Source organism: Lissotriton helveticus, chromosome 7, assembly GCF_964261635.1.
Source record: "Lissotriton helveticus chromosome 7, aLisHel1.1, whole genome shotgun sequence".
Classification (NCBI taxonomy): domain Eukaryota; kingdom Metazoa; phylum Chordata; class Amphibia; order Caudata; family Salamandridae; genus Lissotriton; species Lissotriton helveticus.
Window position 1 is genome coordinate 371,186,591 of NC_136068.1, and position 27,543 is coordinate 371,214,133.

The window sequence follows — 27,543 nt, forward strand, 5'->3', positions numbered from 1 at the left end:
AGCGGGTGTTGAGGAGGATGCACTTGAGGTGGTTGTTGTTGTCGTTGCTGCGTTCGGTGGGCGGGGTGCAGGTTCGGAGGCAGGTGAATTTGCATGCTTGGCAGGTAAAGGGTACGTGGATGCGCCTCGGGGTGGCTCCGTGGCAGGCGGCAGGTCGTCCTGTGTTGAGTGTGGTGAGGGTGGCGGTGTCGTATCTCAGTCGGGTGTCCTGGCAACGGCTGGGGCCAGGCGCGGACGGGCTTGCCTTTTGCTCGGCGCGGCTGCCGCGCGGCCTCCATAAGAGGCGAAGTGGGAGGGAGGAGCAGCTGGGAGGCGGGAGCGGGGCCGCCAATGGCAGGTGGTACAGAAGGGAAAAGGAGGCGGGGCCACGGGGAGCAGCGGCAGGGAGCAGGGGTGGCACAGAGGGCCGCAAGGGGTGCCAAAATTACAGTACAATAGCACAAATACAAATACAAATGATGAAAAAGCAATTTCCAATGACGAAAATACAATTACAATTACCAGGGAGGAAAATGATGGCAGTGCAGGGGGGACAGGAACACAGTTACCAGGGGCGAACCGGTGGAGCAGTGGGGCAGCGACCCATGCAGATCAGGGCAGCCGTGCGGTGTGGGGAGTGGCCTGGAGTCAGGACCACAGCTCGTATTGGACCAGTCACCAGCTTTACAGGAAGGAGAAGCCTCTCTGCAAGCCAAAGGCAACTCCAGAACTCCCTTGGACTAGAGGTACTAGTCCCCTGCAGCCCGCAGGCAAATCACAATCACCGAACCAAAAAAATCACTGGCTATCGGGCCTGCCGATGGATCGGCCACAGGTAAATGATCTAGTGCACTGTGGGAAACATAGCCCTTTTCTCCAGCAACTTTCAGGAAGCTACCATTTTCCCCAGGACTCAAGAACATCGAAATAAGTCAAGACTGAGCTTGCTGCTGCCAAGGCTTGTTAGTGGCTAGTCTGGCTACCCCTATCTTTGTTTGACGCCTCACCAGCTAGTTGTCGATTATTTGCATCCATTTCACCAGCACTAAGTGTTAAAACCAACAATCCCGCAGCTTCCACTTCAGCAGCAGGGCCAGCCAGGACAACTCTGCACCCGGGCCCCACTCTAGTCAGGTAAAATTCAACTAACTGTTGGAGACGGTTCCTGGGACCCACAGCACATTACCTCCCAGTGGTTTCCAATGGACTCGACCAAGGGCCAGATGTAGGTAGTGTCCCTCTCGATCTGTAACTCCATTCGCATGGGCAGTATAAAAGACGCATTACACCAACAGAACGCCGCTTTGCGTTCTTGCGTCTAGCCCGTACTTCCGAGGGTTCTGTCCCTGTTCGTTTTGCCTGACTTCCGGTTTCCGGTGGATGTTGTTTCCTGTTTGGTTTCCTGCCTCCTCCGAGAGGATGTTTTGTTCGGCTGATCTTCTGGGGACGTTTTGTTTAGAGTTACGAGTGTATCCTGACATTCTTCATCTTGTTGTCAGCGTAATCTGTCTCTTGCAATTTCCGACCTCGCTAACACGGTCACGTTTGTTCCGTGTTTGTTTGCACTTCCATTTACTCCATTTCCAGTGCTCCGCCCGGTGGCCGGGTCTTTCTCCGCCATCCGGCCGGGCACAGCCAGTCCTTCCTTCCCTTTTCCTGTGCTCCGCCCGGTGGCCGGGTCCTTCCCCGCCATCCGGCGGGTACCGCTTAAGAGTTCCTGCCTTTTTGGTTCACAGACCGGAGCTTTCATCCGATGTGTGAATCCCCTTATTATTCCCTTCCTTGGGATTTGAATACTTCATTTGGGGCACTTGCGTGGACCAGAGTGTGGTGTGTCTTCGAGGCTCAGCTGCAAAGAATCACGGTAACAGCGCCTTGCGCTGCTTTTGATTACATTATGTTTGGGGATTACAAGAGTGGATGACTAATGGTGATTATTATATGGCAGATATCCTTGTACATACGTCACGATAGAGACTCGCACACACTTATCCAGCCTTGAAGAAAGGGATGTTCATCCAGTTTCCATCAGAAAATAGAGTGAGATTTACATAACATTTACTTCACATGCTAGCATAGAGTGGCATAGTGTTCTTATTGTCTTTTGTCTTGTTGAGTACAGAATAACGAACGCCTTCCTCTACCCATCTGCACATGTCCCAAGGTCCAGACGATTAATTGTGGTATGTGATGTTCGTATGTACATATATACATGGTATTGTCATCTAGTACAGATTGTAATATACGCTTTCCCTTACAGCCTGCCTTATCACCAATTGTCCACTCCGAAGTCCACTGCCAAGACCTGTTGTTTTCCCCCAACCTTTCCATGTTTTGTTTCCCTGTTTTCCCCTGGCGAGCCATTCGATACTCTAGAGTCTGATAGAGTCGAAAGGCCGTAGGGGAAGGCTGAGGATTATTCTCCGGATTCCTGACGCTCCTGCGGAACCAGCCTGGAAATCATTACAGGTAGGCAAATACCGGTCGGTAACGGCCCAAAATCGGTAAAATCGGCCGTTACCGACCGGTATTTGGAAAATAAAATGTAGGTGTCAAAAATGTACCGAATCGGAAAATATGAATCGGTAAAAAAACGAATCGGTATTTACCGATTACATATTTTCCGAATCGGTATTTACCAATTCCTTATTTACCGAGTTCTTAATTCGTAAAAAATGCCCATCGAGATGTAGGAAAGGCCAAAAATACCGAATTCAATGAAATTCGGTATTTAAGAGTCGGTATTTACCATGGACTGAAAGCAGGTGGTAACCAGGTGCAGGCTATAAAAAAGGGCCCAAAATGCAACAGTGTTGCAAGAATGGTAGCATTCTATGTGATTGCGAGGAGGCAAAGGCTACAGGCTGCAGGTGAGAGGGTATGGAGAAGGGAGGAGCAGGTGTACAGGCAGAGGATCACCCTGTTCCAATTGACTGAGCCCGAGATACTTCAGAGGTACAGGCTACACCCCAGAACCATCATGAACTTAATTAGGGACCTCCACCCATACCTGGATCACCCAACACCCAGGGCCCACGCCATCCCACCCCATGTGCAGGTGCTGTGTAGCTTACACCTGCTTGCCTCTGGGAGCTACCAGAGTGTGATTGCTGCAGTAGGTGGTGTATCCCAGAGCTGTCTGTCCCATTTTTCAGGAAGTTCCTGGATGCCATGACGCAGAGAATGGAACATTACATCCGGTTCCCTGACACACTTGCGGAACTTGCCAAAACAAAAACTGACTTCTATGGACTGGCACACTTCCCGCATGTGATAGGCTGCATAGATGGCACCCACATTCCACTATGCCCACCTGCAGCCACTGAACACATCTACAGAAATCGTAAGTCAACGCACTCCATCCATGTGCAGGTGATATGCAATGCTGGAAACATCATCACAGACATAGTGGTCAAATTTCCTGGGAGCACGCACGACTCCTACATTTTCCAGAACAGCGGAATATACACACGGCTTGTTGCTGGAGATTTTGGAGATGGATATCTGCTAGGTAAATAAGTGTAACACACCCTGAAATGAATGGCAGATGTATGTGTCATGTGAATGTAACTCATGGACCTCTCATTCCCTCTCAGGCGATAGTGCATATGCCCTGCGTTCCTTTGTGCTCACACCGTACCTCAACCCAACTAACAGAGGCGAAAGGCGTTACAATGTGGCACACAGGTCAACTCGCAACGTAGTGGAGCGAACATTTGGACTCCTCAAGAGCAGGTTCCGCTGCCTCCACAAGAGTTGAGGTGCTCGACAGTACACCCCCATCCTGTGTTGCAAGATAATAGTGACCTGTGCCATGTTGCACAATCTTGCCACCAAAGAAGGCACAGAGGTGGAGGTGACACATCACGAGGACATTGATGATGACCAAGAACATGCAGACCCCCAAGCAACAGGACCAGCAGCAACAGATGGAAGATTGAGACGGACAGAAATTACACGTCGATATTTCTATGTAATGTATGACACATAGACAGGTATAGTGTTTGACGAGTGTAGTTTAATATTCACTACATCATCATTACATAGGAAAAGCCATTGCCCATCAAAGTCCATTTCCATGACTGCTTGTGCTCAGTTGCCGTCACTGTGTGCAGTCGTGTGGATCTTCGGCATTGTTCAGTGCTTACGTCCACGCACTACATTGCGCGATTGATGTGCCTGGCTTTCAATATCTCGGCTGGGGCCTGACTCAGCATGGCTGCGCCTGCCGCTCCTGCGCACCTCTGGTACAGAAGTGCTGGAGCCACTCCTGCTGGTTGACCCCTCTGTCTCCTCCACACCCGTATCACCAGCATTGCCTGTGTTAGTGGTTAGCATCTGCTCCATCACAGAGGTCACTCCTCCCATGCCCCGTGTCAAGTCTGCGCAGCAGTGCACAATTGCATCCTGCATGGATATTGAGCGTCGGCACAGTAGTGACGTAGCTGTAGCAAATCTGTTCATTGCCTTTGACTGCGGCTGCATATACTGCCGCTCCCTGCGACGCTGTAGTTGATCCCTGTCCAACTTATCAGACTGTACACCCATGTATGTGGAGATGTCTGTTATCCCCTTTGAAATTGCCTCCAAACTACATGCTATGTGGCCTATTCCCTTGTCCATGTTTGTCATTTTATTGATCATGCAGCGCACATGCCTATGCACGGCCAACAGTGCCTTGGCCTGCATGCGCTGTACTTTAACCATTGTGGCCTCCAGGCCACAGAAGACGCTCTCTACTTCCTGCCCCTTGCCACCCTCACGTGCCCTCCTGCCAAGGACACTGGTGCGCGGAGCGCCTGCTGGAATCTGTGGTCTAGCCTTGTCAGCCACAGGTGCAATTGTTTGATGTACAACATCCTCATCCTCTGAATCAGAGGTTTGCAAGATCCTCTGAGGGGGCACATCAGGCCTACTTGCCCTTCCCTGCATGGACAACCTGGACGTTGCTATGGGTGTAAGCGGTGTGCTTACCAATTCAGGAGATCCAAATAACAAAGGGGATAGCAGGACAGGTGTTGAGGCTCGCTCTGGTGATGAGGCTTCCTGGGTGTTGTTGTTGCCTCCTTCTACAGCGCTGTGACCTGTGCTTTTTTTCTCTTTTTCCCTTCTCTTAGTTGCTGGTGCCCTCTCTTCCCTTGCTGGTGCTGGAGTGCGTGAGGACTCTCCTGTGGAATCAAATTGACATAGGGTCAATGTTGTTGTTCACCTGTGTGTAGTTCTTAAGTAAATCGTTTACACACCTTTGCACAGTGTACATTGTGTGTTTGGTGATGTGTATGGCATGCCTTGCTGAGTCTTGTGGTGTATGCATTGCATGTATGTACTCATGACTACGTCTACCATGATGCATTGCTGGCACCAAGTATGAGCTGTTCTGCAGTGTAATGATTCTACACAGTGGGGTACGGGTTCAGGTTAATGGTTGTGGATTAGGGTACATGCCTCTTACCTTGTTTCTTTATTGCTTTTGCTGTACTGTCCAGGTCTCCAATCCCATGGATGCATTCTGGCTCCATGGTGGTTTCAACAAGCTCCTCCATCTCAGTCAGCTTTGGTGCTTTGCTCCTGCCACCTCCTGTCACACCAGCATCCTTTTTTTGCGCAGCAATCTTCTTCTTGGTTATGATGCGCAGGTCATACCATCGCTTTTTGATGTCCTCGATCTCCCAGTGGGTCACACCAATGGCATTCACTTTGCCCTGTATGGCAAGCCATATGTTCCTCTTCACAGACTCTGTAACATGCAGAGACTGTCTCCCGAATATTTGGTTGTAGTGACTTACAATTTCTTCTACAGCCACCTGAAGTTCTGCTGGGCTGAACTTTATCTTTCTTTTGCGCTCCCCACCATCCTTTTGCCCTTTATGAGACTCCATTCTGTTGCACTGCTTGGCTCTGGATGTTCAGCTCCTCTCACCTCAGCTCAATTGTTTGTTCAGTTGGTGTGCACCTGCATGGGTGTGGCCACTCCCAGGTACTGGGGAGGGGTGCTTCATTCTGAGTGGTTGGATTCTCTGGGCCTTGGTTGTGGGGTGTGTAGGGTGTCCCTGATTGGTTGGCAGGCTCACATGTCGTTTTTCATACTTCCGAATCGGAATTTACCGAATCGGTAAATACCGAAATGAGATACCGAGTCATTCTGATTTGGTAAGTTTTAACGAATTTTTACCTACATACCATTTTCCGATTCTGAAATACCGATTCGGTATGAGTCGGTATTTAAGAATCGGAAAATGAAAATTACCTACATCTGGCCCCAAGTGTTCTTAGTGTGTTTTCCCATTGATCGCAATGTTATCATTTTGCAAGTGTTAAATGCACAAATGTTTTTTTCCTTTGAAATCCTTAACTCCGATTATACTCATCAGATTGTCCAAAATTATATAAAAATCTGATCTATTTTTGTACATTGGTGTTGAGCTTCTTTCGAGTCGCATCAATTACTTACCATTCTAGTTGGTACTCTGAAATGCTTAACACATGTTCTTCTAGTAAAGCCTGACTGTTCTGTGCCACACTAGCAGGACTGAGCTAGGGATTTATTAGTTTGAATCCAAAGGACCTATTTGGGGGTAATGTCAAGGTTTTACATAGTAAAGCCTAACCAGCCTCACTGCATCATACCCCAGTTTCCTACAGTGGAGTAGTAAAGTTGAGTGGAGCGGCATAAAGTGGAGTGGCGCAGGGTGGAGTGGCGCAGGGTGGAGCAAAGTAGGGTTGAGTGGAGTGCAGTAAAGTGTATAGAAGTGGTGCCGAGTGGAGGGACTTAGATTGGAGTTGAACACCGAACTGTGGACTGGCATTGTTTATTGTAGAGTGGCATAGAATGGCATGCAGTGGAATGGTGTAGAGTGGATTAGAGTGGAGTGGCATAGAGTAGACTGGAGTGAAGTGTTGCAGATTGGAGTAAAGTGCAGTAGAAGGAATTGCGTGGAGTAGCGTGGAGTGTTGTAGAGTGCAGTAAAGTGGCATAGAAGGAATTACTCTGAGTGGAGTAGTGTGTCCTAAAGAGGCACAGAGTGGAGTAAAGTGTCAGAGTGCAGAGTTATAGCGTGGAGTGTACAGGGTGGAGTGGCGCACAGGGTGGAGTGGCACGCAGAGTGGAGTGGCACGAGGGATGGTGTGGCACCCTGGAGTGGCACGTAGGATGGAATGGCGCAGGGTCGAGTACAGAGTCAGAGAGGAGCAAAGGGGCATAGAGTGGAGTGCAGTAAAGTGTCTAGGAGTGTTGCAGAGTGGAGTATGCATGGCACTGCTAATATAGACGACACATTTTCAATTGAAATGACCATCACATTGTCACATACAGTTTTACTTATAAAACTATACAGCGCACAAACGATAGTTGGTGGAAATATCGTCACCTAATGCAATGATTTGTTTTGATCATTTTAAAATATATGTTTCTGACACACCTCAGAATCACACAAAAAATGCTTTTATTTGTACCTTTTAGAGTCTGATATATTCTGAAAAATGTGCTCTGATTAACTTTTGTTGTGTGTGAGTGCAATACCTTTTCTTTCCCAGTATCCAGCAATATTGTTACATAAATTCTCACTTTGACGTCTGAACAAGAAAAGTAAACACCATAGCTACCTCTGAAAACAGCCTGACATTGGACCTCGGTCTTTGTGTGCACAGCAAATGTGACAATAATCAGATAGGAACAAAATTTAAAGGCCTGCTTACAGAAAGTAAGGGCTCAAAGAAAGATACAATTAACATGCTATGCTCCATTGGATAGACCAAGACATGCTAGACAGAATAAAACAAATAAAGTCACCAAACGGAGAGCAAGCAAATGGGAGTTTACAAACCACAAAGCCTATGCTAAGCAATGGGCAGAATGCATTCCCAGGGAAGCTTTAGAATGTTCCCAAGAAGTCTTATTGCAACCAGGCAGCTGCGCTGTCTTATGGGTTTTGATTTAAAAACACAATCCAAGGGAATTTACAGTTCACTTGACCCCAGCAACTATGGCGACCCAGGACAAGGTTAGCCTCAAGGCCTTATCAAATATCCATCCCACTTCATTCTGATAGGGTTTAACTGGCGTTAAATTGGCATTCAGGCCAGACCTTCTGGATAGATGATTTGTGTCTGGGAAAAATTCACCAAAATGTGAGATTTATTACAAAAATATTATTAAACGTCCCAGAAGATGAAAGGGGACTCCCCATTTTCGGAATAAAAAAATGTTTAGTTATAGTTAGGTAATATCAGACACTGGATCTCATAACCATCTACAAAAGAACTACACAGCTCACCAACTTTTAAAGGTGAATTTAGGCAAAAGATGGAGAAAAGGATCTAGTATCGCACCTGTATCAGTTTCTTTTAGTGAGATGACCAATAGGAACCCCTATCAGCAAGGAAAGGAAGAGGAATTACCAAGAAGATTTTACAGATAATCCACAGGAGGACAGTTTATTTAGAATATATATGATGGCTAAGAGTGCCCAAAGTAGAAAGTCGGTCTATAAACTTCAACCATAATGGTGCTATGGACCTTCCAGAATTAACAACTGGGACAAACTGAAATAAGAAAGATGTTGGCTGGGCACACTGCTGCACATATTTAAGGGTGTTGTTCATGATTGATTACACATACAACATTGCTTTGCCTCAAGAGCCTCAAATCATTCTGCTGTAATGCCCAGTAAAGCTAATTTAACTGCTCCTCTCACCAACAAATGGTACAGGCCCTACTGGCCTCCAAAGTGATGATGGCATCCTTTTGGGGAAAACAGCATTCCTAAGGTGAGAGGGTAGCTACTCAGATTATGGTAATAATTTGCTAATGAGAAGTTGACCATAGAGCATAATTTCCTTAAAGTTGCCAGGTACATCCCACTAAAATGAGCCGCATTTTGGCAGTTCCCAGTTCATTAACCGCATGCGCGCTAGCAGTTTTCCCGCTGCGCGCTGCGATTCGCAAAAACCCGTGTTACGTGACAAGGTCAGCTCGTCATCCGCGTAGCACAGGTTACGCCCATGACGAGCTGACCTTGTCATTAGCGCCGAAGGGGTTAAGTGGGGAATGAGGAACAGTTAAATGCACGATAATCAGACGCAGACATTGGGAATGAACAGGAGCACCACAAAAAAGCAAACAAAAATAAGATTACACATGATCAAATCAGTTTTAATCATATCTATAAACTCATACCTTCTGACAGCACTACATCTTGATAAGAACCAACACTAACAAACCAAATATTCTGCCTCCCAGTAAAAAATGTTAAATCAAAACTCAGTGCTCCCGCTCATTTTCAGTGCTCCAGTGCTCTTTAGTTTGGTCACACTTGAGAGGTTCTCATGCATACACAATTAAAAATAGGAAAGTTTAATTCACACCCGTGACGTGCTTCTGGAACAACTGAAAAGGAAGGAACTGAGGACCTTGAGAGAAGTTGTGCTGATCTTTTGATTTTTTCAACTGTGACACTGGACAGGCTAGCAGCTTTTTGACGGGGTCGAAAATTGCACTTCTTTGAACAGACAGATCTATCAGATTGATTTCCTTGCAAAGCCTATCTTAGTGATAAGGCTAGAGAAGGCTGATTCCTGTCCTGTTGTAGGTTGGGACTAAAGAATGAGATTTAGCTGCAAGTGCTCTCATTTTATATTTTTCAAGGACTTAACTAGGTGAATAAACGGTCTTTCCATCAAAAGGGAGGCTCATAACCTCATTTTGAAAGTCAAAGCAGAGCAACAAGGTCCCGAGTTTGTAATCTCAGAACATAAACACCGAGCAGTGTATCTCTATCGCTGCATGGGTCACCATGTGTTTGTGAATTTATTGCTTCTGAATGGCAACTTTCTTCACCCTTGAAGGAAAAACCCTTACTTGCACGGCAAACACTCCACAGTATTCTTAATTTTGCTCCAATCTGAAAATTATAAGACAGCATAATTGTGGTGGAATTGCTTTGCTCAAGAGAAAGGTAAGCATTTCAACAATTTCGGAGGCCTCCGGGTAGCATGCGCTTAACAAAACTCCATTAATAATAATAATAAGATTCACCTACACTTTCATTTAGACCAATATAGACGAACGAAGCCCCAAGGCTTCTGTGCCAACAGCAGCAGGCTGTGTTGGGAGATTTCCCAGAATAATGAAGGAATCATCTTTTTACAACATTATGCTATGACCTTCTGAAATGGCAAGTTTGTGAGGCCTTCAACAAGTCATTACAGATTGCCCGAAAATAAGCAGCCCCATTAACAGACTTGGTTTAGTAGTACTGAGAAAGAACAAACTATCAAAAGAGCCCAAAAGTAGCAAGACTGGTAGACTGAATTTATTCAAGTAATTGGATGTTCTTTTACATGGTTGTATGGTCAGGTGCATTTTGGTACCCTAATATAAACGCTACCGCTAAGATCCACAGGAAGATAGATGATCTGGTCGAAGGAAGCATCACTATCTGTGGAATACATCTTTTTGAATACTAGATTACTGTATTATTGCTGAGGAACCTTAAACCAACTGGATTTGTAAAATAAGTGTAAGAGTCAAAACTCTTAGCATTAACAAAAACATACACAAACGTTCTGGTTTCCCGTTTGTCCAACAAACAGCTTATAGACATAGAAACTTAAATGTATGCTCTCTGGAAGAAAAGGCTCACATATCACTTTCTGCACAACCGTTTCGAATTGTCTGATGGGGAGAAACTGACAACATTCTGGGTCAGAAAATGTATTGTTTCCTGCCTCTACTTTTGCTTTTTTGGGCAGAATTTAAACTGGGGTTACAGTACACACAACAGGCTGAAGGGTTAGATTGAGCGACATAATAAAATCAGCCTTCGGGGTTTCTTTCCTAGGCTTGTTCAATTTGAAAATGTAATATCAATTTTAAAATCTATCACTTACTTATCTAAGCTACAAGTCGAAAGAATAGAGTCATCCTTAGATACCTTTACTGAAGCAGCAAAATCCCTTTTTACAACTAGTTGCAATGCAGGATTGACAGGACACATGCAAGCAGAGGTCTCTGGCACCGGGGTGGGATCTCCCTATGGTAAATTATACGTAAAAAATATTAACGTTTAATAATTCTTCAAAATATTTCATGTGAATTACGAATGTACATTAACCAGAAATATACATTATTAACCTAAAACTAATACATAAATCATTTTAAAGCACATTCACTCAAAGTATATGTTTAACAAATAAGTAGAATATATTATTTGATTATAAATATTTTAAATAATTTAGGAATATAGCCCAACACTCACTACCATTTTTATATTGAATTATTCACTAAATTTAATTCAAACCTATTTGTTTAATTCAATTTAAAACAAGTTTGATTTAACAATTGTTATATAAAAAGTTTAATAGCATGCTACAGTACTTCAGTAGTATCATTGTAGCACTACTGAACATACTGCAAAATGCAGTTTGTGAACAGACAGCTAAAGATCTGAGGCCCCACACATGTCAGACAAATCAGGAGAAGGAGACTGATGAGAAGGAGGTATTAAAGAAAACTCTGCTAAACTAGACAGCTGCTTCTCTGCCGTACCATGACGATAGGCGATGCTGTGCCGCAAGTGCCAGATATCTGCGACTGAGTGCTTTCCCACCACTTAGAGGGCCCAGACACAAGGATGGTGATCAACACACTTGTAAAGCATTGCCAACAAGGGTCTTGTGGCCTCAGTGTTTTCAGAAAACAGATCGGAAATGTAAAAACAAACGAAAAGCACCACATCCAGGAAAGAGTACTCCAAAATAGAGTCTATCCCTGTCTTCTGGCGATGAGAAAAACATCATAACTGTGTAAGGATGGTGGAATGCAAATGGTGAGGCTGATGTAAAAGACTTATTGTGGGAGGCTGTGGCGGCCTAAAACCTAGCTAGTTAGTAAAACAGTAAATAAAACTTGATCACATCAATATTTAGTCCGTGCTTTATCACTGAAAAGGAAATGACTTTTGTAGGCAAATGAAACATTTAAAAGGTAGCATACAGAAAGAAAGGAGGTGATGGCCACTTTCGAGGCTGTGGTACAACCGCAAATATCAACAATAGACGTTAGATGTATCCTTAATTTAGCCCATGAGACAATTTTATCTTCCGGGGAATCGGTGGGCCTGTTTTTCAGGAGGTATTGGTCACAGTTAAGATTTTCAATTGGCAGGGGAACCCAAGACATTGGGGATAGTCATTGGTGTCACCAGGTCTGTTTGGGAACTGGTGATTTATTGTTAGGGCTTGACCACAACTGCAACTACCACTATGTTAGATCACCTTTAGAATCATAGTGGCTAGAAGGATGGTTCAAAGGGTATTTCAATCATGTTGATCTTCTTCAAGCAAAATATTTGAATACCATATTTGGGGGGGGGGCTGGATATGACTGGTACTTGATCCTTATGGGACTGGTGAAGGGAAAACATGCACATTACAGACAAGTGCTGCAGGGTCAGGAGCTCTTACAAGGACAGACAATGAAGCTCCACGACTACGAAGATGCTCTTGCTCTCATGCCAGTCCGTACTGTGGGATATCACAGGCAACTTCAATATGTCAAGACAACCTTCCACTGATCAGGTACATTCCAACTTATTTATGTAGATAACCACCAACAGTTTCTCGGCACACATGAACCCTAAATGTGCATAAGCAAGAAATAAAGACTCATATTCTACTGGCTTGATGACGTGCTCATGCCTTTTATCAACAGTGACCTCATACAGGGAGAAAATCATTTTGAAAATTGCTGGTACACTATGGACATCCTGATCGCTCGGTCAGGAAACATTAGCTACATATAAGCAGGGGAAAAAACAAACGTGCACATTCATCAACCGTGTTGGGGCCCACCAAGGCACAGAAAATAAGGTTCCAAAGTCACAGTGACCTTAGATTCACAAAGTCTTGCTTTGGTCTCTGTGGGGTTTTGTTTCTCTCTCCAGAGACAAGGCAATAAATGAGGTATCCATCTTACCACAAAGGAGATTTACTAAGTAACTTTGAATTTTCTGAAATGTAAATGTAAATCCAGTATTTGTAAAGCGCACAGCTACCCTGAGGCATCCCGCCACTGGGGGCAGTCGGGAAGATTAAGAGAGCTATTGCCCAGAGTCACATGCAGGGCCGTACTGGGGATCGAAACGAGCCCTGGCAAACTGCTCGCCCAACCCCCTGGGGAGGAGGAGGGGGGGGGCACGGCCAAGCTGTTTCTTAGGGCCAGTTTCGGCCGATTTTGTTACTGGGGCCGATATTGCCGGTCCCCGGGAACAAAAACGGCCCCCAGGGTCCTAAAACCGGCCCTCACACTAGCGGCCCACCGGGGAAACGCTCGGTGCCTGCTATGGCCAGTCCGCCCCTAGTCACATGGTGCTGGGCTGACCTGCCACCGAGGATCGAACCGTGAGCCCCAGCATCCGGTGTCAGTCGCCCTGGCCGCAGCGCCACACTTCTTCCCAATTTATTTTTCTGTACTGTGTACACGCTTTGTTGAACACCAGATCCTAGATCAAAGGACAGTCACCATTGCAGCTGAGCTTTGTTAAATGCGGAGGGTAGTGGCTTGCAAGAGCACACTTACGTGGGTCATTCTAAGGAAGGTCACAGGTAGGCATGCTAGCCAATGTTCTTCATCTCAATATTGTTCACTACTTTACAAAGCATGCCAACGCCCAAGCCGACGGACCAGGGTTATCTTAAATGTGCTTTCTGGCAATGCTGACTCAGATGACAGCTGCCAGCAAGGAGGGGGTTCAAAGTTTAATCCGAATAAAATTTACTTTTGTAACCCTATGACGTCCTATTTAGGGGACAACATGTATCAAAGGCGAAAAACAGAGCTGAAGTATACTTGATTTGCAAAAGTAGAATTGCAAAGGTACATATTTCCAAATGTAGAAGACCTGCTGAATCATCGAGAGAACCTAAAGGCGGCATAATTGTTATACTAAGTTTTTAAAATGAGAAAAGCGAACATTTTTAACCATGTTCCTTTCATTGGTACAGGTTTAATTACTAACTAAGCCTATTTTATATGCATTTTGACAATGTTGTGTATGAGGGACTATATGAGTCAATCTCATGTTTGAATTAATGCATTTTCAAGCTTGCTTTACATTTAGATGGCAAGATCAAGTTTGAACAAATGTAAATGAACTCAAGAAGCTTGGCAGCCTTGTCATTTTGGCGTGCATCTTCCCACGTAGGTGTAAACAATTGTAAAGTTCATTGTTCAGACGATGGAAAGGCAAACCCTGCTAAATCGCAAACAATGAAGGGACCAGCAATGGATTGTACAAGTGATAAACGTTTCAAAACATTTAGGAAGAAATAAAATGCATATTGTTACCTCGCGCCATAAGAGTGCCCTCTTCTCCAGTCATTTTCTGGTAAAACTTCCTTCACTTTCTTTTTGATATAGTCGGCCTCTGAAACATTAATTTTGAAACATTTTAATTTGTTTCTTTTCCTGGCGTTCCATGATGAAAAGTAACAGGCTGCCACATACACTGAACAATATATGCAACCTGAAAGTGGGACGCATACTTTCTGTCCGAACATTTATCATTTTTGGCCCAATGTTAACTGGACCAAGAAAGGCATGGATCAGGCCTTGCGTGTGAGACATTATAAAGCTGCTTTTCGAATCCTGTTGACGGGTACTAGTCCTTTATAGTATTTGCTCTCAGCACATATATATGTGCTGTGTCGCTCCAAAGGAAGAGTTTGGGTCTACAGATATTACTTTTTCAATCAACAGTTTTCATACATTTTAAATATTTTCTAGCTGTATTGGCGTGACTTTTGTTTACACATAAACATCTAGAAAATTATGTGAGCAATATAAAAGACATTTTAGTTAAAGAGTGTATTTAACGTTAGACTTAGAATTGTCTATATGCATTTAAATTGATTTTAGCTTTTCTGGAGTGATTCTTGTTAATATGGTAACATCCATTTTTATAAGCATTATAAGTGCAATAATATGGATAACTCTTACCAAAAGTGTGAGCCTTATTGTTTGTAATAATTTCTTCTGCATTACTGAGGTTTATGTGTGTTTATTGCTTTTGAATTGTACAGAAAAATTGTATTTTTATGTAGTGTTATAGGGCTAGACCCCTAAAAAAAACTTATTTGTCATACATTAATTTTGAAAAAATGTAATTTGCCTCTCTGGCAAAGAAGTCCATGAGGAAAAGTAACATGCCACCACATATATGGAACGATGTATGCAATATGATAGTGGGACACTTACTGTATGGCTTCTGCAACAATCATAGAACATGCTTATATAGAAGAAACACACTGAAACTGTGCAGCAAGCAAACATACACATTAAATGGTCTACCTGAATTTAAATAAGACAAACTCAAACAATTGGGGAAACGATTCAAAAGAAGGTTCTCTTAAGAGAGGCAGGAATTTGAGCTCTGTGAAGAGCATTTAAAGATTTATTTTTCAGATTTATCATGGAGCATATCAGGGTATTTCGACATCACAGTACAGAAAGTACTTCATGGCCTGAAGAGATAAGCGACCGGGATAGGAATTACGCCAGCACCTTGTCAAATCTTTCCTGGATATACACTTAACCTTTCAGACACATGAAATTTGAGGCACATATTTGGGTACAATTCTGAATGACACCAAATAAATAATACTGATTTGGGGAACCAATATTGAAAAAAAAAAACACAGGTTGTAGTAGCATAAATCTTATGTGTGTGTGATTTCAGTTAGGCCACATAGCACTCTGGTAGATGCAGCCCATACATTTTCACTTTCTTTTTTCAAAATTCATTTTAAAATAGGTTCTGATCAATTTTCAATGAGGCAATTTCCTTTCTTTTAAACAGCTAGTACAGTTCCCATTTTCACTGCGGTAATCTTTGTCATCATTAGGTTTCGCTTTCACTATAGATCTTCATCTTCATCTTGTTAAGCGTTGCTACCTATGCATGAAGCAGCATGTTCCAAATGGTACAAAAACCAAGTACTTGTTCCATCTAGTATACATTCCTCCCACCTCCCTTTAGCATTGCAGACCAATGGTCCCTGAAATTTCACAATATTAACACAGATTGTGGTGGTGCTCAGTCAAATCAGCATGCCATATGTTATGTGCGGATGTCTTTGAATAATACATGCATAATACTAAGAGATGAACAAACACACACCCACCCACTCTCTCTCTCTCTATTTGTAGGAACCAGTAACAATAGGAATCAAGACTGTTAAATGGAGTTCTAGGTATACTGATGCTACTACTCTATTGTCAAACACAACCACTGTGGGCTTCCTCAGTTTCTCATTAAATTAATTCTCCAATTGATCCTGGGGTTGATCAGATTAGTTCAGAATTAATTCTTACAAGTAAACTATGGTAGCAATGATCTTTTCTGAAATGTAAATGATAATGGCTTTTAAAACATGGTGTTCTGTGGCTAAGCTTGGAATTAAAAGCACATGTATTGCTCTTGATAATATTTACAAAATAAGATCCAAGTAGAAAATACGTCAGTGGGGGTACGCCTGCTCTGATTTCAATAACTTTACGGTTATATTAGGAGTTTCAATATATCAATGCTTTTATTTCACCTTTTAGGTTTAGCCTGCATAGTGCTTGTGTGGTGCTTGTGAAATGTATTGTATTTAATATAAATCTTAAATGGGGCTTACATCCCACTCTCACTTTTCATTGATCGGTGTGCTTGACACTTACTTTTCCACCGTTTCTATTGGCTGGAGCATAATATTTCCTGTTGCTCCTCTGTGTGTTTCTCTTATTAGTCTCCCATGGTCCAAGTACAGTTTTCATCTGCTTTGTGGGACTTTTTTTCTTTAAGCTTTTGCCTGCACAGCGCTTGCACTCTGCTTGTTTTTCGACTGCTTGCATTTCTGTTAAGAGACTTGAAAGCTTTTGTTTGCTATCCCATCCGGTGTCTTTCATTTGTTTCTCTTCTATCTGTTTCACTCCACACTGTAACTTGCGTTTCTTACAAGAGTCTTGGAACGCATCATTCTCCAAGCCTCGCTTTCAGCCCTGAGTCCCGCCCCCGGGTTTTGCATGAAGCGCCGCCTCAGTACTCTTCCAAAATTACTACTTTATTTTTGTTATGCTAGACTGTTCACAACAAGTTTACAGGAGATCACCAGAAAGTCACAATCAAACAAAATGAAGGCAGACTCACCTTACTAACAGCAGCAGGCACTCAGAGGCTCTCTTGGCGAGTCTCATGCCTGAGTGTATACTACTGCACTATGCACTGCAGTGCAAGTTGCTTTGAGATTAAACAGGTTACACTATCTGATATACAAAATATGCTCATAAACAAACTACAAAATGACAATGTAAGACAATGCACCACTGCTGGGTATCAATGTGAGAAAGTGGCTCTATATATACTGGACCAAAGTAAGGTACAGTGTGTATATAGAGTCCACAGACCCCAGAGGTATAACAGAGGTTAAAGTCTGGTCTGACCTTACTCTCAAAAGTGGTAGCTTGGTCGAGCAGTAAGGCAGTACCAGAGGGCAGTGTAAAGCATTTGTTGTACACACTCAGTCAGCAAAAGGTTTCACACAATCAAGAACTGAACTCTAAGCCAATTGTTTTTATATCAAAAGATATAGTTTTATTTTTAGAACCAACAGGTATAAAAATGTAGTCAGTCAAAATACTTTATTCGATTTCATTAAAATCATAAAAGATATAAAACATTTATATACATATAAAAATATATATTGCACTTGCGTTATAATCAGTACATTGGGTTATAATCAATACATTGGGTCAGAAGTTTAAGCTATATAAGGTCTACAATTAATAAAAACTTCTTACAATACACTCAGTGGTGCGTTACATGATCTAATTCTTGACGCCGCCACTAGATAATTTGCCATGCAAAATATGATATGAGTGTTGCTCAGTGACTGGAGGTAGAGTAGTGCCGGCCTCACTTGAAGGAAGCCTGCCTCCCTTAAAATTGGCAACAAATATTTTTTCCGTATCTCTGAGAACAAACCACAAAACATAACAAAATGTACTTTTCTCAATATGAGTACTTGCAGGTAATTACTTTGCAAAGATGCAATAAACTTTGTAAACACAATAGGTACAGTAGCTGCAGTAGGCAACACAATTTTAAACACAATCTAACATTGAGCTCAATGGGTTTTTTACATAAATGCAGCCGATTACTTTATAGATTACTTTTGTAACTCAGGGACTGGATCCTGGATTCAGTCCTGGGGTCTAAGCTGGAAACAGTTTAGTAAAAACGTTTTAGTTAAGGCAATGATTTTTAAGGAATAAAAAGGTATTTTAAAAGTTGACAATTAGAAACTTTTCAGTGAAAATCGAGCAATGTTATCCTATGGACAGAAATTCAAGTCACAGGTAAAGTAGGTTCTTGTTTCTTTAGTAATCCAGGACTGGACTCCTAGGTTCAGTACTGAGGTCTCTACCTAAGACATGGTAAGTATTTACGTTTCAGTGTTTGGTACAATTTTTTAAGAATATTTGCAATTTTCAAAAGTAGACAGAAGAAATTTCAGATAAAAACAGTCAATGGTTTCCTACGGGAGAAAATCCAGATGATCGGTAAGTATAGGTTAAATCACTTTTGTGGTTCAGTACTGGGCTGAAAGGTACAGTACTGACTCCTCTCCTGATTCCAGGTGAGTAACACGGATTTCGTTATTCAGCGGATTTTAGAGGAATATTTTAGAGTATCAAAACTTCCCACTTGGAACATTTTTCGAGTCAAACCAGTCAATGTTATCCTATGGCAGAAAAGTGAGTTATCGGTTTCCAGGTGAGTACTCAACTGATGAAGTTAAGGCTCTGGGCATAGGATCAGGGGTCTCCCAGGGTCGGACAGGTACAGTAGGTACAACCTCAGCGGCACAGGGGCAGCCGGGTGCAGAGAGAGTAGGCCCAATGCAATCCAATGGAGGGGAGGGGGGCCTTGGGTTGGTGGCTACAAGCAAGCAGGCCACGCAGCTGAACTTCTGGTCACTTACTCAGGGCAAGTGGGGAAGTAGAGTAGGGTAGTAGTTGCACTTCCAGCGGCACTCGGGCGGCTGGGTGCAGGGTGCTTTTAAGCCGTCTGGCGCCCAATGTTAGTCAATGGAAACAGTAACAAGCATTGGAAATGCAATAGGTCTCGCAGCATTAGAGTTAGTGCTTTTAGAATTGTTTATGGGGTTTTTTTGTAAATCTTTAGCATTTTTGTTTCCTGTAGCCAATGCTAAAGAATTACAAATAAAAAAAGCCATAAACAATTCTAAAAGCTCTAACTCAAATGCTCCGAGACCTATTGCACTGTGTGAGGGTGAGGGGTTGAGGGTGAGTGAGGGTGAGGGTGGGTGAGGGTGAGTGAGGGTGAGTGAGGGGTTGAGGGTGAGTGAGGGGTTGAGGGTGAGTGAGGGGTTGAGGGTGAGTGAGGGGTTGAGGGTGAGTGAGGGGTTGAGGGTGAGTGAGAGTGAGGGTGAGTGAGGGTGAGGGTGAGTGAGGGTGAGTGTGAGTTAGGGTGAGGGGTTGAGGGTGGGTGAGGGTGAGGGTGAGGGGTTGAGGGTGAGTGAGGATGAGTGAGGGTGAGTGAGGGGTTGAGGGTGAGTGAGGGTGAGTGAGGGTGAGTGAGTGAGGGTGAGTGAGGGTGAGTGAGGGTGAGGGTGGTGGCCCGATGGGAGAGAGCAGCCAGGATGGGAGAGAGTGTGAGAGAAATGGCAGGATGAGAGAGAGATGGCAGGATGGGAGAGAGAGATGTCAGGAAGGGAGAGAGATGGCAGGATGGGAGAGAGAGATGGCCGGATGGGAGAGAGTGTGAGAGAAATGTCAGGATGTGAGAGAGATGTCAGGATGTGAGAGAGATGGCAGGATAGGAGGATAGGCGAGAGGGCGTAAGGCAGACAGAGAGAGAGAGTGGGAGGAGCAGTGACTCTGTTACAGACAGATCGAGGGAAGTAGGGAGAGAGGTGAGGGGAGGGAGAAACGGCGGCCGCGATTACTGACACTTCAGGAGAGAGGGCGCGTGAGGAGAGCTGAGAGTGACAATGTCAACAAAGGACGGGAGGGCATGAAGAAAGGAGACCCCCTTGCAGAGGTGACGGGCAGAGAAGAAGAGACAGCGACTGGTGAAGGGTCATAGACAGAGGGCAATGGGAGAGAAAGGCGACATTGGCAGGGAGAGAGAGCAGTGATGGAAACACAGTTCATTAGACAGGAAGCGTAAAGGGTGTGAGGCTGGAGGGGGTACCAGGTGCGGCCCCCGCTCGGGGAAACGAGGTGGAAACAGAGAGAAGCGCTCCACAGCCAGAGGCAAAAGACGGGGTCCGGGCACAGGCGAGGAACGAGGGCACATTGGGTACAGGCAGCATTCATAACAGGGCGCGCTGGTGAGCGCCAAGCCTTCCTGCCCCCCAGGTCTGGAGAACAGACAGCAAGGCCCAGCTGCAGCCGCCCTGGCCTCCCGCCAGCCCCAGGAGATCAGCCGCCTGCAGGAGGAGTGATTCACCGCGGCGGCACAACGGAGCCTGTGTGCAGCGGCAGCGGCGGGCCGAGGGCCTGCTTGTTTTGGAACAGACGTATTGCATTGAAAAAATAAAGTTTACGAGGGCTTGAACCGGAGCTCAGCGACCGCTGCTCTATTTTAAGAAGCGTCTCGCGCTGTCACATAGACGCAGGCAGCGCGAGGCGCGTCTTTGCTCGCTGAAATGGTTTGCGAGATGTTTGTCACGAGCAAATGTAGCGCCTTGAAATAATAACGGGACACTGCGCAGAAATATTGTGTAAATCAGTGTGCATAAAAAAGGTGGCGTTCTGAATTGAAAATGTACATACTGGCTGGTTTGTCACTCCTTGATTCTGGTGGTGAAAACCCTAACAAGACGAAGAGAGCGAGAGTGAGCTGGCCCTGGAAACGCCTCCCCTCCCTGCTGTTTGTTTCAACAGAAAGAGGAGAGGAAGCAGCGCTGCTTGCCAGCACAGCCGCCCATAGGCAACAAGACGGAGGGAAGAGAGGGGAGGGGGGAGGAGAAATGCGACACGGCGGGAAGGGGAGGGGGCGGAGCGGGTAAAATAAACAAGACGGAGGGAAGAGAGGGGAGGGGGGAGGAGAAATGCGAGGGGGCGGAGCGGGTAAAATAAACAAGACGGAGGGAAGAGAGGGGAGGGGGGAGGAGAAATGCGACACGGCGGGAAGGGGAGGGGGCGGAGCGGGTAAACAAAGACGGACGTGCACGCGCTTTTAAGCTCAATGCGCATGCGCATTGAGCTTAAAAGTCACGGGCACTGCAAGGAATCGCCACGATTCCTTGCAGTGTGGATAAAGAGTGGATAAGTCCCAATACTCTCGCCTTGCTCGATGCGCATGCGCATCGACAGGCGAGACCTAAAAAGGAACAAAGGCTGCAGACTAGGGGACGGAGATTCTTCAGGTGCCACCACCACTTCGAGAGGTAAGTTGGGATCTTGGAGAAGAGGTGAGTACCCCAAAGGAGGGCACAGGGGGCCGTGGAGCGCCGGGTGCAGGGGTGTCTTTGGGTGTCCGTAAATCTTACCCTCGGCGGTCGCGGTTGGTGGGGGCCCCGTTTCTGAGGCTGCAGGCGTCGTCGAGGGGGTCTTTTGGCACTGGACTTCGGGTCCCAGTCGCCGGGGGGACGTCCTTGTGGTCTTGGATCACTCGGGCACAGGCCGGGCTTGGCGGGTGCAGAGTAGGCTGCATTCGTGGTTCCTGGCTGGCACCAGCAGAGCTCAGGGGAGTCCCGTTCTGTTATAGGCTCCAGGCAGGCAGGTCCTCCGGGTTGTCCAAGCTTGCTGTCTGCAGGAGTCACGGGATTTAGCAGGAGCCGGTTCCAGGGTCGACAGGCCGGTAGGGCTGGGACCAACTCAGTTGGTGTCGTCCTGTTGTTAGCAGTTGCACAGCGGGTCTTCGTCGTCTTAATCTTCTTTCTTCTTTTCGTATCAGGATCTGAGGAAGGAAGGTTCAGGGAGCCCCTAAATACTGAATTTAGGGGCGTTACAGGTAGGGCAAGGGCAGGGACCAATAGGTCCCTGTCCTGGGGTGGGTACACCCCCAAGCCTGCTCCTCTCCTGTGGGAGGGGGGCAGGAACCTAGCTGTCATTGGGCAGGGCTCCCCATCTTCAAGATGACCGGAGCCAGGGGTCGTACTTCACCTCGCCTCTCCCACCCGAGGGGTGGGGTTGGCACAGACTGGCACACCCCCTTCCTGACGTAGGGTTTCCCGCCAGTCCTCACGCCAGAGTGGGGGGTCAGAACTGGTGGGGGCCAGTTGCTGGGTACAGCAAATGGTCTGGAGAAGCTCACAGAGGCGGCAGGCCTTTGAAGCTTCCCCCTGCCCATCCTAGGGGAGGAGTCCTAGCACCTCGCCCAGGATGTGCATTGTTGCAGGCCCAGGAGAGCGGGGTGTGTGGGTGTTTACGGTACAGGGTTAGGGTGGCACAATAAGTGCTGCAGCCCTTAGGGGCCTTCTCTGGTCACCATGCCCTGGGTACCTAGGGTACCATTTACAAGGGGCTGATAGGTGGCCAGAGATGCCAATGGGGTTTTAGTTTCAACACAGTTTTTAGGGAAGGAACACAGGCCCTAGGCACCTGGTTGGCAGGAGCCCAGGGCACACTCAGTCAAAGCACATCAGCAGTTCAGCAAAAAGTGGGGGCATACCAATGCAAGAAAGATGGCACTTTCTCACAAACATGGTTAACCCGATAGCTACGAGCTGTTTTTTTGTTATGTGTACTTGAGTTTGAACATGTGATATGTGTGGGTCAGGTGAACTGTGTGTGTGTTGGACGTATGCTTGTGGGTACTTTTTAGAGTTTCTGTTCATGGGTATGAATGTGCGTACATGTGATTCACTTATACGCACGCTTGATGTGTATGTAGCATGCCTGTAAAACATCGGGCCTATGTGTGTGTGTGTGCAGGCATGTGGGCGAGTTCATTTGAGTGTGGGACACCACGTGATCTGCCAAGATGTGGTTACATGTGATACTATTGATAAACATCTTTTTGGAAACCTATTGGAGATACTTTTTCCGCAAATCTGTTGCCCACTTGCGTAATCTGAATTTACGCACACCACTTACTCACACAGAAACTCCAACACTCCTCTGGAGGTAAAAAATTAGCTTCATTAATATCGTAGGCAAAGGAAATTAGTCACTGAAGCTAGTAAATTATTAGGCACCGAGTAAAAGGCAATAAACAGTGAATACACCACACTATATGCACTGAATACCCCAAGTTGGGAACCCTGTAGAGACTGGGGCACATGAAGTAATCTCTCCGGACACCAAAGTTGTCCCGCGAGTGCGTCCACTCCAAGACTGAGTTCATGAGCTCCACCCCACAGACACCGCTTTTTATAGTTTAAATCAACATGTTCGAGAAGCCTCTAGCAGGCGCTCTTGCCCTTCTATTCACAGGTGCTGGTCCCATCTCTGCATCAGATCCACCCATACAGACCTGGCCAGATTCTGTTTGGTTGCGCTGAGGCAAAAGACATTCCTTTTCCTATCTCCTGCCTTGGAGAGCTTTGCACAGCGCATCCTCCCTCTGTCCTAGAGATAAGCCTAGAATGCACGAAAACAAGCTGAAGGTACAACATAACCTCACGAGATACCTCGAACCAGCTTGTACTGGTTTACTTGAAAAACATGTTTATGTTACTGCTGAAGTGTAACTACAGGGCAAGGCAGCACAAAATGGAAGTGCGATGCAACAAAATGGAAGATCAGAGCATTGCATGTAATTGAGGTCAACATGTAATTTAGCACGTGTAAAATGGCAAGTGCAGTCCATCTGTTTATCTTGAATTTTTCTTTCTTTGGCTAAAAACTTCTAATATTAATGCACCTGGTCAGTGAAATGGAAATATAGAACTGCAAACATGCACCATGAGAGTGGCTGCTTCCTGTTAAGAAGTGCAAGTACTCTACTGTTAAAAGTATGGTGCCCCAGCAGAGAAGTGCAGGTTCTTTACATTATTATTACCAAGATGGCCGTCACTTTCGACATAAAAGACACTTTTCTTGTTAGCACCCCTCAGGGATGGCAGTCTCTTTTCTATTTCCTAAGCCCCCATTATCAATCATCTCTCCTTAGTTTTCACGACTTTAGTTGGGTTATGACTTTTTTTTCCTCTACATGATTCTAAGGAGCCTTATGGCTTTTGTATCTTTCCTGTTTACTGCCAATAAAGCTGTGAATTCACATAAAAGCATGCACTCAGTTAAAAATAAAATGATCTTAAAGCAAGGTGTCCTCAGTTGTAGACTACCTAAAGGTCATAAGGCCACACACCATCACCCACTGTTGAATCTGTTAGACACAGTGCAATCTTTTGCGAACTTGCAATCATACTGCAAAACATTACAACACATACACTGCAAAAATTAAACATGGTACAGGAAAGATAGCTTAAAATTCATTTATTTAAGAAATATAGCTATGATATAAATGATAATATGTTTCAAATACACAAAATATTACACAATCCCTCTCCAAGGAACTAATGCAGGTACAAATGCACAACATGACAGTCCTGTACAGCACAAGAGCAGTGATTATGTTACAGGTCCCCCCTCTTTCTATTCATAGATCCCTTTTTTTGTTGTGTTGGCAATAGCGCTTAAAACCCAAAAGGTCCTGTTGCACTCAGGACAAATCCACCATGTCTTAAAGAACGAGTTCATTAGGACTGCATATCATTTACGTGATTTTCAACTGCTTTTTTTGGTTTGTTTGACACTTTAATGTAATCTCCTTGTGTCAGCATGCATTACAAGCGTGCTTGTGAGCTGTATGATTTTTTCTACAACGCCTTTTAACTCATCTTCTTGCCATTTCTACGGTGCCTCTTTCCACCTTTAAATCACAACCATACTAAAACAGGTTTCTCACATTTTTATTTGGGGAACGATGTGGGCTGCATTTCATTTTAGCTAAATGCTCTGCCCTTCACCTAATATCCCCGCTGTATATCAGATACTGCACAATATATTTAAGTCTGGCCAGTGAACTCAGCTCGCAGAGTTTTCAGCACTCCGCGTTACGCGGAGCTCGCTGATTTTGTTTCCTCGCTCATCAACATCAAGTTGGCGAGCGTGAAAATCCACCTCCGGGCAAGATTTCTCCTCATTCGCGCTCGTCAACGTCAAGTTGGCAAGTTCAAGCGAGTGATATCAAACTTCAGGCGAGATTTCTCAATGCGGATGGTCAGATTTCTCAAAGAGAGTGGCCGCGTATGCTTGCAACCGCTCACGTTGAGAAACCATCTGTTCGAGTTGAGAAAGCTGCCGCTCGGATAGAAAATCTACTCAAGCAGCAGAAAGGAAGCAGCGCCCGCTTGCACTGTGCATGGTGCAGTTCGCAATAATTTCACAGCGTGGACAAACACACGGCACTGAAAAGTATTGCGAATAGCATTTTTTCTAACCCTTTCCGTCGCCTGCGCAGCTCCGCAAAGCGCGGCAGAGTTTTATTTTGCACTTAGCCGAGTTCACTCCACGAACTCCGCCCAGGCTTAAATATATTGCCTTTCTCAATAAACAAGTCCTAACACTTTTACGCAGTTTCAGTAGCTTATATTGCACAACTACTCACCCAGGTAAAACTTACAACAAAAAATAACATTATTAATCACATAGGCGAAACATATTGCATTTACCAGTGCTGGTTATAATCAATTTGCTATCTTGCAAACTGAAGTCTTTGCTCATGAAATTACGCAAAAAGAATTGGAGTAATAATAGTAAAAGTAATACCTTCTTCACCATGCACATCAAAACGATCTCGAAAGCGTTCATTTGGATGCTGCAGTTTGCTGTGATTTCCAGTGCATCCTTGTCATCATTCACCGGTCTCCACCAACGTGCTTTTCAATGCCTGATCCAAGTGTTATGCTTGTAGGTGTTTAACAGCTATATCGCAGCACCCTCTATATCTCTGCAGTTGCTCGTGAACTAAGTTTTTCCAGTGAGAAATAAAAGCATATGTTTTAATGTCAATTAAAATGGCATTGTTTAACTCTGAATGTCGTGAATTATAACAACACTGTATTTGGAATGACATGCAAGAACATGTACTCAATTCTGCGTGCACAATAGAAGAAAGGTTGTGGTAAAAGGGACACAGCATGATTTCAGTAAAACTTGAAGTCCAACATACTAGAGACACAAATCTCTATAGACAATCGGGGAAACTAAAATACAAGAGATGTTTGCACACCTTTGGGAGTTATACATAGAGTTGCATGTTCACTAACTATTATGAAATATTTGAAAATCATGGTGGACACATTTTTGAAATATAAAATTAAAGTACTTAAAACTTATAACCCGTGCTTAATCTCACTTAACTATAGCATTTTTCTCTATAAAAAATAAGTTTATATTTGGTATTACATCACTTTGAAACCCAGAGACATCTAGCGCTTGGTGCATGGGTTAGATTTATAAATGCTTCCTCTGCTAAGTTTCACACCAGAGGATAAATCAAATAACCACCATTTTCCTCTTATTTAGACGGATACTCTACGTCTAAATGATTCTATGCTATTTCACTAACGGACCTCATCATGCACCAAATAATGAAAGTACGTCCATAATTCAACTTAGCACTGGTTTGTTCCCATACCAGTTAAAGTGGAGTCGCAATTTCCCGTTTATTCTTCCAACTGTATAGCCCAAGTCTTTAGGGAAAGTTTAAAATGGTCCCAAGAAGTCATCACTATGGAAGGATTCTGCCCAAAACTGCGATCACCTGTGGATTCGGTGCCATCACCAGCTTTATTTACTGTACAACTTAAAACCTCTGTAGTATTTAGTTTCTCTTACAACATGGGTTTTAACATCTATGCTAACATCACACAATTGGTTTTTAGATCAAATAACATCTGAGGCTGGATTCCAACATAGAGGAATCAATGTTCTGCTTCGAAGCTCACTTGGAATCAGATTGCCATGGGGGAATTTCAACCTTTTGTCCTCTACTTCACCCACAACTACTCCATCGCGGATTATTCCACGTTTGTCGATTGTGTGTTCTTCCTAGTATTATATAATTGACCATAATAGGAATCTGTGCCACACAATATTAAAGTTGGAAAGTGGCTCCTGACATTGTATTTTACAATGAGTCAGACGGGGTGGCTCAAAAAAGAATGTGTAATTCTTTCTTTCCACACCAGTCACTAGACATTTATTTCATTAATTTTAAATCTCAGTAAGGCCTCTGCTGAGTTGTGAAAGGGCAAGAAGTTGCAAAAAACACTACCTGTTTTATTCTGATTTTCTAAGTACTAACTTAAAATCAGGCAACAATGAACACAAATAATATTTGATTGGGTATCTCTATCACCCCTAGCAGGAAGGAAGACAATATGGCATGGCTTAGCTGCAAGGTGAAAAATGTGGAACCTCAATGACACCTGAGGGTAATCATGCGCTGTACAAGTTTCACTAACATTAACAATGATATATTCTTGATGACAGAACTCGTCAAAAGGTTTTTTTATTCAAATGTACTCTATAAATGCATG

At 44.5% G+C, this 27,543-nt stretch overlaps 1 protein-coding gene across 10 annotated transcripts in view; it reads right to left on the bottom strand.

Annotated features, from left to right (window-relative positions):
- The window catches only part of LOC144768485 (uncharacterized), a 255,027-nt gene that overhangs the window by 219,236 nt on the left and 8,248 nt on the right, over window positions 1-27,543 (bottom strand). For 4 of the 10 annotated variants that reach the window (XM_078652183.1, XM_078652181.1, XM_078652182.1 and 1 more), the window contains exons 3-5: window positions 25,769-25,966; window positions 14,324-14,402; window positions 10,911-11,009 (exon numbers count right to left, since the gene is read on the bottom strand). In XM_078652183.1, coding sequence (XP_078508309.1) covers window positions 10,911-11,009; window positions 14,324-14,357 — 133 coding nt within the window. In that variant the 5' untranslated portion in view covers window positions 14,358-14,402; window positions 25,769-25,966. Of the gene's footprint in view, window positions 1-10,866; window positions 11,010-14,323; window positions 14,403-25,768; window positions 25,967-27,543 lie in introns of those variants that run through there. The other 6 variants (XM_078652185.1, XM_078652186.1, XM_078652189.1 and 3 more) reach the window with 4 other exon arrangements.